The sequence below is a fragment of the Podospora pseudoanserina genome, chromosome 3, assembly GCF_035222485.1.
Source record: "Podospora pseudoanserina strain CBS 124.78 chromosome 3, whole genome shotgun sequence".
Taxonomy (NCBI): Eukaryota; Fungi; Ascomycota; class Sordariomycetes; order Sordariales; family Podosporaceae; genus Podospora; species Podospora pseudoanserina.
The window spans coordinates 2,718,180-2,731,217 of record NC_085922.1 but is presented as its reverse complement, the minus strand read 5'-3'; the positions used below and the strand labels follow the sequence as shown (position 1 = coordinate 2,731,217).

General features: G+C 53.9%; 2 protein-coding genes across 2 annotated transcripts; one reads left to right on the top strand and one right to left on the bottom strand.

The window, feature by feature from the left end:
• Window positions 1–1,051: 1,051 nt before the first annotated feature.
• Window positions 1,052–6,139, bottom strand: QC764_307810 (uncharacterized protein; the record flags this gene model as incomplete). Its single annotated transcript, XM_062945890.1, has 7 exons — window positions 5,956–6,139; window positions 5,214–5,531; window positions 5,051–5,071; window positions 4,411–4,874; window positions 3,675–3,855; window positions 2,396–3,293; window positions 1,052–2,334 (listed from the first exon to the last, which is right to left on the bottom strand). Exons 2-7 carry the CDS (start codon window positions 5,454–5,456, stop codon window positions 1,052–1,054), a joined length of 3,090 nt encoding a protein of 1,029 aa, XP_062801930.1. The 5' UTR covers window positions 5,457–5,531; window positions 5,956–6,139.
• Window positions 6,140–9,229: 3,090 nt separating this feature from the next.
• On the top strand, window positions 9,230–12,712 carry rpc2 (DNA-directed RNA polymerase III complex subunit Rpc2; the record flags this gene model as incomplete). The annotated part of the gene is made up of 1 exon (XM_062945889.1): window positions 9,230–12,712. One exon carries the CDS (start codon window positions 9,230–9,232, stop codon window positions 12,710–12,712), a length of 3,483 nt encoding a protein of 1,160 aa, XP_062801929.1.
• Between the last annotated feature and the right edge of the window lie 326 nt (window positions 12,713–13,038).

Here is a 13,038-nt window from a genome sequence, read left to right as displayed (position 1 = left end):
TACGGCAACAACCACCAAGACACCAAGATCACAAGTCACAAGAGGCATCATCAAAAAAGTAAAGTACAAAAAACAATTCGCTATACGCTAGGTTATAGTGTCCACCCTTCCAGTTAATCAAAGACACCCAGATCAAGCCCAAGCCCCAATCCTAGCACCCCTAATCACCGCTAAAGTCATGTCCACCACCCAGCAATCTTTTCTTCCACCCAACATCCCCTCCCTCCTCAAACAGTGTGCCCCCAAATAGAGGAGACCAGAGCCTTGCGGAACGATCCGGAGTAATGTCGGCAGATCAGACCCTCTTGAGCGAATCAAAAGAGCCGAAGAAAGAAAAGAAAAGAAAAGAAAAGTAAAAAGTGTACACTACCAAAAATACAACAAACAAAAAAGCCCATTTCCCTTTCGCCTTTCTGAAGCAACATCAATCCCCCCCCCGTAAATCATAGCAAACAAAAGCTGTGGCCGCCGCCAGAACTCCCAAGGTCGAATATCCACAGAGATACCCAGATAACCCCAAGTGATATCCAGACTCCCTGCTTCTGGAGCCCCAGTATACGCAAGATGGTGCAAAGGGCTGAATCTTGAACGCGTATAGATGTTCGATGAGAGCTGTTTGTCGCGGAATCGACTTGGCTCGTGAGCGCCAACCACCCGAGAATAGGTGAAAGGTGACGGATCGAATAGCAACGGCTGGCTGGCGAGGCCAGAGAACCGAGAAAAGAAAGAAAAAAAGAGACCGATACCCCATAAGAAATGAAAAAGAGGCTGTAAACAAAGCCTTCTAAAACCACCGCACCTCCACTGATATCCTCCCTGTCGCGCAGATAGTGTACAACACAGCAGAGCTTCAAAGAGGGCCCGCTGAAGAGGGAGTGCCGTGTCAGTCGTTGTTACTGAAACAACAAGTGCAAAAGGGAAAGGAGTCGTGACGGTCATAGCACTCATCATGCTGTCGTGACTAGTGTAGCAGAGAAAAGTAAGAGACCAAACTCCATAAGAAACACCCATCACCCATCCATGATCCCAAACACACCCCAGTGCTGATGATTTAGAGCCAGTTGTTGTCCGCCTGTCCAGAAGGGAACTGGTGCGGGTGCTGCTGACCGCGGGGCGGCTGCGGCGGGGCCTGGCTCGGGCCCCCTGGGTACGTGATGGCAGCGGCGTGGTTAACGTTGCCGTTGGCGCCGTTGACACCATTCGGAGCATAGCCGTGGAATGTGCTCGTCGTGCTGTTGGTGCTATTGGACATGCCACGCTGGTGGGCAGGACGAATAGACACCTGGCCACCCGTGTGGTCAGCAGGGACAGGCGGCTGATTGGGGGTATTGGCATTGATCCCGCTGGCGTCAAAGGCCGAGATCTTGGCCGAGATGCGGCGACCATAGGGTGTGTTGCGAATCGAGGCAAGATGAGGGCGGATCAAGTCGACGAGGCGCTGCTTCATGTCGTTGGTGCCGTGGTCAAGGGCTGTCTGGTAGACATAGTTGGCATATGAGTCGCGGAGGCAGCGCTCAATCTCGCTTCCGGCATCCAGAAGCTCCGAGACGATCATGTTCTTGGACTGTTCCGAGGAGCAGCGAAGGCACTTCTCCACCACATTGGAGCTGAACTTGAGCTTGGAAAGCGTTAGAATGTGTGTGCGGAACTGGGCGACGAGGGGCTCGGTGAAGCTAGGCTCGTTCAGGTCGATGATGTATTGAATCACGTAGTTGCCAAAGGGGTCCTGGACCAGGCGGTACGCATTGTTGGTGATGCATTGGATGAGCCAGGCCTTCTGTTGGCCATTGGCATGATCAATGCACCGCTGGAGGACGCAGCAACCGTGACGGTGAGTGCCCACGTCGATGCAATTCTCCCCGACAGCGTTGAAGATGAAGTGAGACTGCTCGGGGCTGAGCTTGTTGAGGCACTTCTGAATCACGTGGTTGCCATTCAGATCTTGGATCAGCGTGACGACCTGCATCTTCAGGGCGTCGGTGATCATTTGAATCTGAACCTCGTTGGACACATGTTCGATCATCTTTTGAAGGGCGCGAGTACCGTGTTGGTTCAACGCGATCGGCACCATGTCTTTGGCTGAGTTCTTGATCAGCTCGGTGCGTTCGTCGTCTGTACAGTACTCGAGGAGCTTCTGGCAGAGGTAGTTGCCAAAGGGATCGATCATGAGTTCGTGAACGTGAGGCAAGACCTCCCGGTAGATGGCGTGGACCTCGTGAGGAATACGGTTCTCGAGCTGCTTCTGCAGGAACCTACAGCCGTGCTGATCTCTGGCCAGGTTGTTGATGTTGCCCTCAGCCTTCTCCAACGTCATGTTCTGGTAGCGTGACATCGCTTCGACATTGTTAGCTAACTCGGCAAGACGGCAAATCAAAACAGAAACAAAGTTACTTACCCTCACTGTCCTGCTGGCGACGATTCGCAATCACGCGGGCTTGGCTGTCGTGGAGAGGTTGCCGAGGGGCAGGAGGAGCAGGCTGACCGTACTGAGGACCGTAGCCAGTGAAACTCTGCGTCGGGATATGAGGCTGAGGCTGCGTGGCCTGAGAAGGCTGTGGCGCGGCACTGCCAATGCTGAGGTTGCTGAAGCTCGGCACGAGCATGCCATAGGGATTGAATGGCTGCCCCCCGTTGTACGGCACGCTACCAGGCACAGCAGCAGCATAGTAAGGACTATACTGGACTCCGCCCAGCGAAGGAGGGGCCGGCATGACCGCGGCCTGGGGCTGCTGGTTCGGAGCCTGGAAAGGGGTAGCTTGGGCATGCAGGGTCGACAGGGTCGACGAGATAGAGGGATAACCAGCAGCAATGTCATGACTGTTGGCCACGCGGACATCACCAGACATGTTCTGGCTGTGGCGATTCATGGCACCGGCGGGGAAGCGTCCCAAGCTGGCATTGTGGTTGTGGAAATGCTGCTGAGCATGGACATTGGTATTGGCACCCAGAGTCGAGCCATTGGTCTTGATGGTCGGGACGTCGTTGGCAGAGTACGACTGCTGAAGCTTGGGGGGCGAGGCCACGGCGTGGGCGGCAGGAGGGGAAACAACAGAGGCAGGAGTGTCCAAGGGCGTGGTGACGCTCTCGGACATAAACTTCATGCCATCCATTGAGTGACGGATGCTGGCCGGGCGGCTGCCAATGGTACCAGGCTCCGAAGGAGGGGAACCGACCAGGCCGGCACCGTTGAGACCGTTGGAACCGATGGTAGACATGCTTTGTCGCTGTTGATGCTTGGTAAGATTACTCCAAGTACTGGTTGAGGTGGGTTCAGAATCCAGAGCAGATGAGGTCTGTTGGGTGAAAAAATGTTAGCAACAGTTGATCCTTTCGGAGTCGCGAGGTGGCTAAGAAATCGCGATGAAGATGAGAGAGTGGGGAAAGAGAGCGGAAGTATTGTTCAATGGGAGTGAATAATTGAGAGTGAATTGGGGAAGAGGTGAGGGGCGAGAAGAACAAGAAGGTCGGCCTAATAACCTTAGGCGGGAAATGAGCGAGAAGAAAGAATTTTCATCTCACAAGCCCTGACAGTTCTTCACGGCAAGAGCGAGCTGGCTAACGTCATTCTCGCCCTGTGACCTTCCAATTCTCCGCAACAAAAGAGAGATGGTGGATGGGTGAAGAAGTCGAGGCGATTCAGATGAACGGAAGAAGGTCGGGGCAAGGTAACTCACCAGTTGAGAATAGGCTTGTGAGCGATAGATCGTGTTGAAAGCCTCCGCTGTAGGAGTGGTTCGGGTATCCTCGAGATGGGAGTCTTCGTCTCCAAAGAGGAAGCCCGTGGTGTTGTTGCTGTCCTCAAAATCACCCAGATAGGTTCGAGACTTGGTCACCGGCATAGAATACCGGTTGAGGCTGAGTTTGAGTCGAGTTAGCGACGGGACACGGCGAACAGCAAAAACAATGTTGCAAACGCAAAAACACGGAAACAACAAAAGGATTGTGGTGAAAGACAAGTAACAAGCGGTACTGATATGGATGATGTGAATATCAACCAGTCGGCGACGTGAGGTGTTGCGAAGAGGAAGAGAGAGTTGCGGGGGTGGGAAGAAGCGGAATTATTCCAGAAAACCACCAACGGCCCTGCTTGTTTGCAACCAGCTGCTGAGATCACTCAAGAGGGCGGTAATGGGCGGCGAGAAGGGGGGGGGCTCTGGTCCCTACACCAGTTTCACCACGGCAGGAGCAACGACAGTTGGCCCAAGCGCTTCTTCACCTCTGACAAGCTGGCAGTTCAAGCAGAGAACACCGAGCTTCAGTGTTGCTGCAGTACACATCTCCAACCTCCAAGCTGTGTCTCCCTCCTCTCACACTTCGAACAGCAATACACAGCCAAAGCCGACACCCAGGGATAATTCAGAAGCAGTGGCAGAAGAGCAGCCAGCAAGAAAAGCCAAGACAAGAACTTACTGATTGGTGGAGCGGTGACTGGTGGGATCCTGGCGAACTGCCTCCTCCTTCTCGTCGTCCTCGTCGCTGTTGCGACGGGATCCAGGCACCGAGTGGGACAAGGGGTCGTCAAAGGCGTACCGGGCCGGGATAGCACCACCACCGGATTGAGGTGATGTCAGCAGCGAACCAGATCTGTTGGGTCGGTTGTAGAGGCCCGGGGGTGATGTCAGGCTCGAGGTCGAGTACCGGTTTGGCCGTGATGTCGACCAGATGGTTGACAAGGATGTATTCACCTCGCGGTACTCGGGAGGCGTCGTCGGCTCTGACTGATGGCCGGCCCCCAGTCTCTTGGCGATATCCTCAGTCATCTGCTGAAGCTCCTGTGCCTCTAGCCTTGTCTGAGCGTCCAGCTTCTGCATTTCTGCCTCGAAGCGCCTACGCTGCTCTCGTAGGCGCTCGTAGTCCTGACGCTTTTTCTCTAGCTGTTGAAGAAGAAGATAAAAGTCAGCCATACTGTCTCGCCAGAACGGCACCACCCACGACGAAAGATAGGTGAGGTGAGGAAGTCGGAGCAATGAAGTTGCCACGGCTGACAGGTCCGCAGGTTGCCCTCTTATGTTTTTCCAAAGCAGGAAACTCTGTTGTTGTTTCAACATACCAGTTGAACTTTGTGCATAGCCTGTTTTTTAAACCGTCAGCCACGGCTCAAGGTCTACTCAATCAGATAACCCTCCAAATCCACTTAGGGGGCGCGTAATCAACCCAAACGCCACCCCTTTCTTCTCAAGCCACCAACCAAGAAATTTGAGGGGTACACGTACCGCAGTGGAAGCAAAGTCCTGCGGCTCAGGTACCCGCTGATGTTGCTGCTGCGTTTGCGGCGGTTGAATGGTATTGATAGTGGACAATGTTGGTACACGTCCGGAATCGGCAGTAAACCGGCGAGGAAGAAGAGGATTTCGAGAAGGCGATACAAGGCCCAGTGTCGCGTTCACTTGCGAATCACCCCGGGGACTCTGCTGGATCCGGAAATAGTCGTCCATCTCGTCCGCCCTATGGTACATACAACAACAACAACAACCACACCAATTTTCATACACGGCTAGGCGGGTTCGACGGTGGAATCTTGCTCTATAAGTCTATATGACGAGGAGGCATGGTCAGCGGCTTGTCATGATGCGGGGGGGCATGAGCACTTGGGGCTGTATGGGGCAAGTAGTAAGTGGATATGCGCGCGCATTCACAAGCAGCCTGGAAGAGCAGAGAGGCGGTGGCTGTTGGGACGAGGCTTCGGTTGAGGACGGCATCAAGGTTCACCGATTTGAAGGAAGCTTTCCAAGGGCTGAATTGTTGAGCGGCCAGATGTGAGATAGACGCAGAATACGTCGGCTTGCAGTTCTCGCGGTTGCCTCAAGCCCTCTTCACTCTCCCCGCTTGATGGTTGCTTCCCTCCCCTCCCCTCCCTCGGCGGCGCCCGGCCGGCTGTGGTGTTCCGCGATGGGCGGCAGACGGACGGCGGAGGGGACAATGCGCGCGCACGCACTCTGGGACACAGTCACTGACCTGGTTTTAGAGAATCTGTTGGCACACAATAGGAATAGCCAAGGAGCAGCAGCAAAAAAAAGACTGGTCTTGAAGCACAGTACAAAAGAGCGTGGGTATGTGTGTTCAGGGAAAGTGTGTGGAAACGGGCCGGCTTCGTCGTTGGGGGTGAGGTGGTGGAGGAGGTTGTGGTTTATGGGGATGGATGACCAGACAGTGGCAGACAGGCCAGTCACCCCTGGCAGGGCGGAAAGAGGCGTTGCTGTCCAGTAAAGGGTCTGGTTAGCCAAGCTCGTCCCCCTCGAACGCTAAGACATCCCCACCCTGACGATTGGGCTGCCGTGGGTCCCACCACCTGCACGTTTGCACTAACACTTTGGGGATCCCACACTAGAAAACAACCCGAGCCTGGAACCACACGCAAAGAGCGGCTCGTGTGCAAAAACAAAAAAAACAAAACAAAAAGAACCAGAAAAAAAAACGAAAAAAAAATACCAAAAAAAATACAAAAAAGAATTAAAAAAAAAATAATAAAAAAAAAAAGAAAAAATAAAAGGAAAGAGGCCGGGCGGGCAGAGATGGAGAGGAGCAACAAGTTGAAACGCTCGCAGCGGACCGTGGTGCCAGAGAGAAAGCTGGTGGCTCCCGAACGAAAGGCAACCTTCATGGCTCTGTGATAGTGTCCCGAGTAGCAGTTTGTATGTACTTTTGTACCTTACCCTTCCATCCTAGCTTTGGAGCAATCACTTTTTGCTGCCCGAAGCTCCCTTCCTAGTACTTTAGTACCTACTTACTTTTATTGGGGGTCAAACTGTCAAATTGTATGTACCATGTCTCGAGAGACAATGGTGGTTACGGTATGTTGAGAGGAGACAGTCACGCACGCTAGGCATGTACAGTACATGGAGCTCCCTTCCCTACATGCATGGTCCGGGGATGTTGGACTGGCGCTGCTCACGGGAGGCGAGGTGGGAGTGTGTCAATCCCCAAAAGCGATGGCACCTCATTGGGGCATTCCCCCCCCCTATTTCATGTGTCTTGTCCCGTTCTCAAAAGAGCATAGGATAGAAAGAGAAAAGGCCGTTCAGCTTTTTCTGTCGTGGTAAGTTTTTCGCCTCCTACCTACTACCTACACTACACCACGGCCGAGAACAGGCGATCAGGGAAACAAGCGGTGTACAACGTGAGCATTTTCTGGGGAGGGGGGAGGGGAAACGGGCGGCAGAAAGAGCAAGAAAGGTGTGATGGGAAAACGGGTTGCCGATATACGGGCCTGCTGTCACTTTCTCAGCCAACACTGCCTCAACGAGAAGGTATCAAAGTATTTTTGTTTCCCCAGCTTCGTGCCGACCACCCCCCTGTTTGTGTACTTCGCTGCTATTGTCGGTTGACAAGACTGGTTGGAACCCTTGGATCTGGGAGGTTTATATGGAGCTATGCTTGGCTTTTTGCGCTGGCTCAACCATATCTTGGACCAGTGGTGTGAGATGCAATATCGATAAGTGGCGTGTGGGGGATATGCCGGTGGCGATGAATCGAGTAGTAGACCATTCTAGGTGGTGATTATTGCAGCTCACATACATGAGCTGAGTGACAACTGACACAGGTGCCAAAGTCAATTGCCTTGCATCCGCTACTCAAAAGGCCGGCTTCCGTCTTTGGGCTGAGGTAGCCGTCTGGGGAAGAGGCCGGCATATTTCGAGCTTCAACCAAAATCCAGGTGGTGATCAACGGTGCAAGTATCCACAGTAGCTTGTGATAGTGTACTGTGTACGCTATCAACGAGCGGGCGCGGGGGGTAAGTTATTTAGCCGGGTGATGTCCCTCCCCCCGGTGAGCGAGACCACTGCCATGGGGTGGAATCCGATCATCATCAAACATCTACGGAGTATCGGATGTCTATCAGTCTTCGTCCCTTCTTTTTCTGATATCTGATTGTTTGCTCACAACAACCCAAGTCTCGGCTGCTTGTCATCATCCTCGCCCCGAGTCCTTCCTTCGTCCGCGGGGTTCGAGATGGTGACGGCTTGAGCTAGGACCGCCCCTCAAGGGATTGATTCCCCGCTCCTTCGACAGTTCAAAAAGGGGAAGGAGGGGGAGGCATTGATCACTTCTCGCTCACCCCCTCTTCGAAGTGTCCTCGCGCCGGCATCCCGTTGCAACAGCAGCAATGGAAGCAAGTAATCAAAGGTGGAGATGGGCTCTGTCCGATGTCGACATCTCGCAACAACACACAACACAGCCCAACCCCCTTTTTCTCGGCGATGCTGGCTGCCATGTTGTTGGGTGTGGGTAGTGTTCTCGTCGATTGTGTCTCAGCTTGGCCAATGAGAAATGACATTGACCGATGCCCCACACCTGCCCGACAGAGGAATCCTCGATGGAAAAGAAGAAAAGTTGGAGGGTATCACAGACACAGACCTCTTTGTGGCATCGGAAAGGTGCTGTTTGGGTGTCTCGGTATGCCCTCCCGGGGAGATTTGGACCTCGAAAATACCTTGTACTCCAACAAGTCCGACCAACTCCCCGCGCCGCAACGGGCACTTGGAAAGGGTCTTTCTAACCCTACACCTGGACTCTCACCTTCAGCTTACCTCACCCTACCTACCTACCCCCTTTACCTTGAAGAGGAGGATCGGATGACCTACGTCAGCCTCAAGGGCAACCCCCACCCTTGAAGGAACTCTATCCGATCTATAAAAATAAAAGGCGGTGAGTTTTCGACGAATGTGGAATTCGATCCAGACTGTTCTCGAACTTCTATAATCATCAGTGGAAGTTAAGACTGCCCATAACAAAAGCCTTTGCCAACTACAATTCTCGTGGTGACTTGTGACCCCCAATTGCCCCTGAATCCACCAGTGGAATCCAGATGCAGCTCTGTCGCCAGCACATCAACCTGCCTGCGCCGGGTATGCAATCCATCTTTGCGCGGACGAGCTGTGGAAAAGAGAAAACACGTCGGGGAACTCTAACCAGTTTCCACAGCCCCGTGTCGCCAACCATGGCGTTGATAGCAAAGAGCTTGTCATTCTTGGATGGTGGGATGAACCCTGAGCAACCTTAAACGTGCCAAGCCACACCCACCCCTGGCGGTTCCCTGTCGTCGCCAACCCTGCCTCTTCTTCAATTCCTTATCGCGATAAGAAAAAGGCCGACGCCTATCACCGCGGGGCAAAATTACCTAGAGTTTATTAGAGTCACGAACAGATCCCTTTTGACATTCACTACACCACTAACTACACACACACTGCTCAGCGTCTTGGTCACGGTTGAACAGCACGACACGACCAAGATGCCTTCGGCAGCCGTCGACGATGGCTTCGAGGCTCTGCTGGAGCCCTTCTACAACGGCAAACGGCTCACGGATCCCATCAACACCAAGCAGGACAAGTACCAGCTGCTGCCCGCCTTCCTCAAGGTCAAGGGGCTGGTAAAGCAGCACATCGACTCGTACAACTACTTTGTCGAGGAGGACATCAAGAAGATCGTCGAGGCCAACCGAGTGATCCGATGCGACCAGGAGCCCAGCTTCTGGCTCGAGTTCACCGACATCCGCGTCGGCAAGCCCACGAGAAATGAAAACTCGCAGCTCCAGTGGCAGAGCTCGACAACCGTGTCGCCCATGGAGTGCCGTCTTCGCGATGCTACCTATGCCGCCCCCGTCGTTGTCGATATCGCCTACCCCAAGAACGGCGTCAGAAATATCCGCAAAAATGTCCAGCTCTGCCGCATCCCCGTCATGCTCAAGAGCTCCAAGTGCTACCTCAACGGTGCCAATAATGCGAGGATGGAGGAGCTCAACGAGTGTCCTCTGGATCCGGGTGGCTACTTTATTGTTGGCGGCACAGAAAAGGTCATTTTGATTCAGGAACAGCTCAGCAAGAACCGTGTGATTGTGGAAAAGGACGACAAGGGTGGCGTGCAGGCCTCGGTCACCAGTTCTACCCACGAACGCAAGTCCAAGACCTACGTCGTTCTCAAGAAGGACCGCATCCTTCTCACCCACAACATTCTCGTCGAGGCGATTCCCATCGTGATCGTTCTCAAGGCCCTCGGGGGACTGTCTGACTACGACATCATGGAGCTGGTGGCGGGAGGAGACTCCAGATACCAAGATGACTTTCTCATCAACTTTGAGGACGCAGCAAAGGCTGGCGTCTACACGCAGCAACAGGCGCTGGAATATGTAGGTGCCAGAGTCAAGATGGGCGGCCCGAAAAAGCCAAGCCCCAAGTTCTCTGCTGGACCACGGCGCAACCCCATCGAGGAAGGCTTGGATGCCCTCTCCAACCTGATTGTGGCCCATGTCACCGTCAAGGACCTGGACTTTTATCCCAAGACCATTTACATCGCCATGATGGTGCGGCGCATCCTGATGGCCGTTCACAATCCCGAGCTGGTCGACGACCGTGATTTCGTCGGCAACAAGCGTTTGGAGTTGGCCGGCCAGCTGCTGTCTTTGCTATTCGAGGATCTGCTCAAAGGATTTATTGGGCAACTCAAGGCGAACATGGAGCACTTTTTCAAGAGACCCAACCGCACGTCAGCTTATGACCCCATCGGTCCCATCGGCTCTTATGGTACAATGATCACCCAAGGGCTGAACCGGGCCATTCAGAGCGGGAATTGGACAGTCAAGCGTTTCGGTATGAATCGGGCCGGCGTCACACACGTTCTCAGTCGTCTGAGCTATATTGCTGCCCTCGGCATGATGACTAGAATCAGCAGTCAGTTCGAAAAGACACGAAAGGTATCGGGTCCCAGAGCCCTCCAGCCCTCGCAGTGGGGTATGTTGTGCACATCCGACACACCTGAAGGCGAGGCCTGTGGTCTGGTCAAGAACTTGGCGCTCATGACACATATCACCACCGAGGCAGGAGAAGAAAAGGTCAAGAAGTGCGTCTCAACATTGATCGAGGGCATCCGGCTTATCGAGGAGTGCAGCGGCACAGAGATGCATGAAGAAAACGCCTTCATCATTCACGTAAACGGCACGCCGTATGCTCTGACCCTTGACGCGGCGGCCTTCACCAAGAGGTTCAAGCAGTTCCGTCGCCGCGGCGTGCTGTCGGCCTTTATTGGGATTCACACCAGTCATGCCACAGCCTCGATCCACATCGCCACCGATGAAGGGCGCATCTGTCGGCCATACATCATTGTCGAGAACGGAAAGTCCATGCTGGAGGCAGCACATCTGGATCTTCTCCGGCACAAGAAGGCCACATTTGAGGACTTTTTGAAGAAGGGTGTGCTGGAATATCTGGATGTGAATGAGGAAAATGACGCGCTGATTGCCGTCCACGAGTCGGACATCAACGACCAGACAACTCATCTGGAAATCGAGCCATTCACCATTCTGGGCGCAGTTGCGGGCCTCATTCCGTTCCCTCACCACAACCAGTCGCCCCGTAACACCTACCAATGCGCCATGGGCAAGCAAGCGATAGGCTTCATCGCATACAACCAGCAAAACCGCATCGATACTCTTCACTACACGCTCGTGTATCCTCAACGACCCATGGTCATCACCAAGACCATTCAACTCATCCATTACGACAAGCTCCCTGCTGGCCAAAACGCCACGGTTGTCGTCATGTCGTACTCGGGGTACGATATTGAAGACGCCCTTGTGCTCAACAAGGCATCCTGCGATCGAGGATTCGGTCGCTGCCAGGTGTTCAAGAAGTACACGACCGAGCTCCTACAGTACCCCAACCGAAACAAGGACCGACTTGGTGGCGTGCAACGCGATGAAGACGGCAAGGCCAAGGATCGACATGCGGTGCTTGACAATGATGGTCTCGCTACTCCTGGAATGAAAATGAAGGACGGCGATATCATGATCATGAAGGAGACCCCGGTCGACCAGACGTCAACAAACATTGGTGAGGATCGGAAAATCACCGAGTTCCGTCCCTGTCCCATCAGCTACAAGATCAAGGATCCAGCCATTGTCGACAAGGTGGTCATCACCACCAAGGAGAGCGGCACGCCGCTGCTGAAGGTCCGGACCAGACAAACACGCCGACCAGAGCTTGGTGACAAGTTTTCGTCTCGTCACGGCCAGAAGGGTGTTGTTGGTATCATCGTGGACCAAGAGGACCTGCCCTTCTCCGACAAGGGTCTGACGCCCGATATCATCATGAACCCCCACGGCTTCCCATCGCGTATGACTGTCGGCAAGTTGTTTGAGTGCTTGACCGGCAAGGCGTCCGTCGTGGCAGGAAGGCGGGAGTACGGCTTTGGTGATGCCTTCCGGTCTCATCCGGTGGAAGAGATGGGCAAGGTGTTGATCGAGCACGGCTTCTCGTGGGAGGGCAAGGATTACTTCACATCCGGCATCACGGGCGAGCCCCACGAGGCCTATCTTTTCAACGGGCCCATCTTTTACCAGCGCCTCAAGCACATGGTGGCAGACAAGATGCACTCTCGCTCTCGCGGCCCGCGCGCGGTCCTCACACGTCAGCCCACCGAGGGTCGTTCGCGTGACGGTGGTTTGCGTTTGGGAGAAATGGAGCGTGATTGCCTGATTGCCTACGGCGCCTCGCAGCTGTTGCTGGAACGGTTGATGTACAGCTCTGACGTTACCAAGGTGGACGTCTGCGAGCGGTGTGGTCTGATGGGCTACAAGGGGTACTGCCAGACTTGCAAGACGACGAGCAATGTCACCAAGATGAACATGCCGTACGCTGCCAAGCTGCTGCTGCAGGAGCTGATTTCTATGAATGTGGGGGTCAGGATGCAGCTGGAGGACCAGTTTCCCCATCCTCGGTGAGGCACACGGCGAGGTCACTGGTGGCCACAGTGGAGCTATCTCTCATGATTAGCAGATGGAGAAAAAGACTTGCATGTATATGTGGCGTTTAGGGCTTCTAATGGGTGGGTGGGGGCTATGGCGTTTTTGATGCTTGGGTCAGATATCGTATTGTGTATATCTAGTCTTGGGGAACGGTAGCTGGGCACTCGGGCAGAGGTAAAACGATATTGGTTTAGCATTGGTGTTGTGAATAGATTTGGGAATTGCGCCATTATGGGTTTTTTTGGTTCTGAGTTGATGTGGCTTTCTGATGTCCCACTTGCTTGCTCCGAGGGCGTGATCAT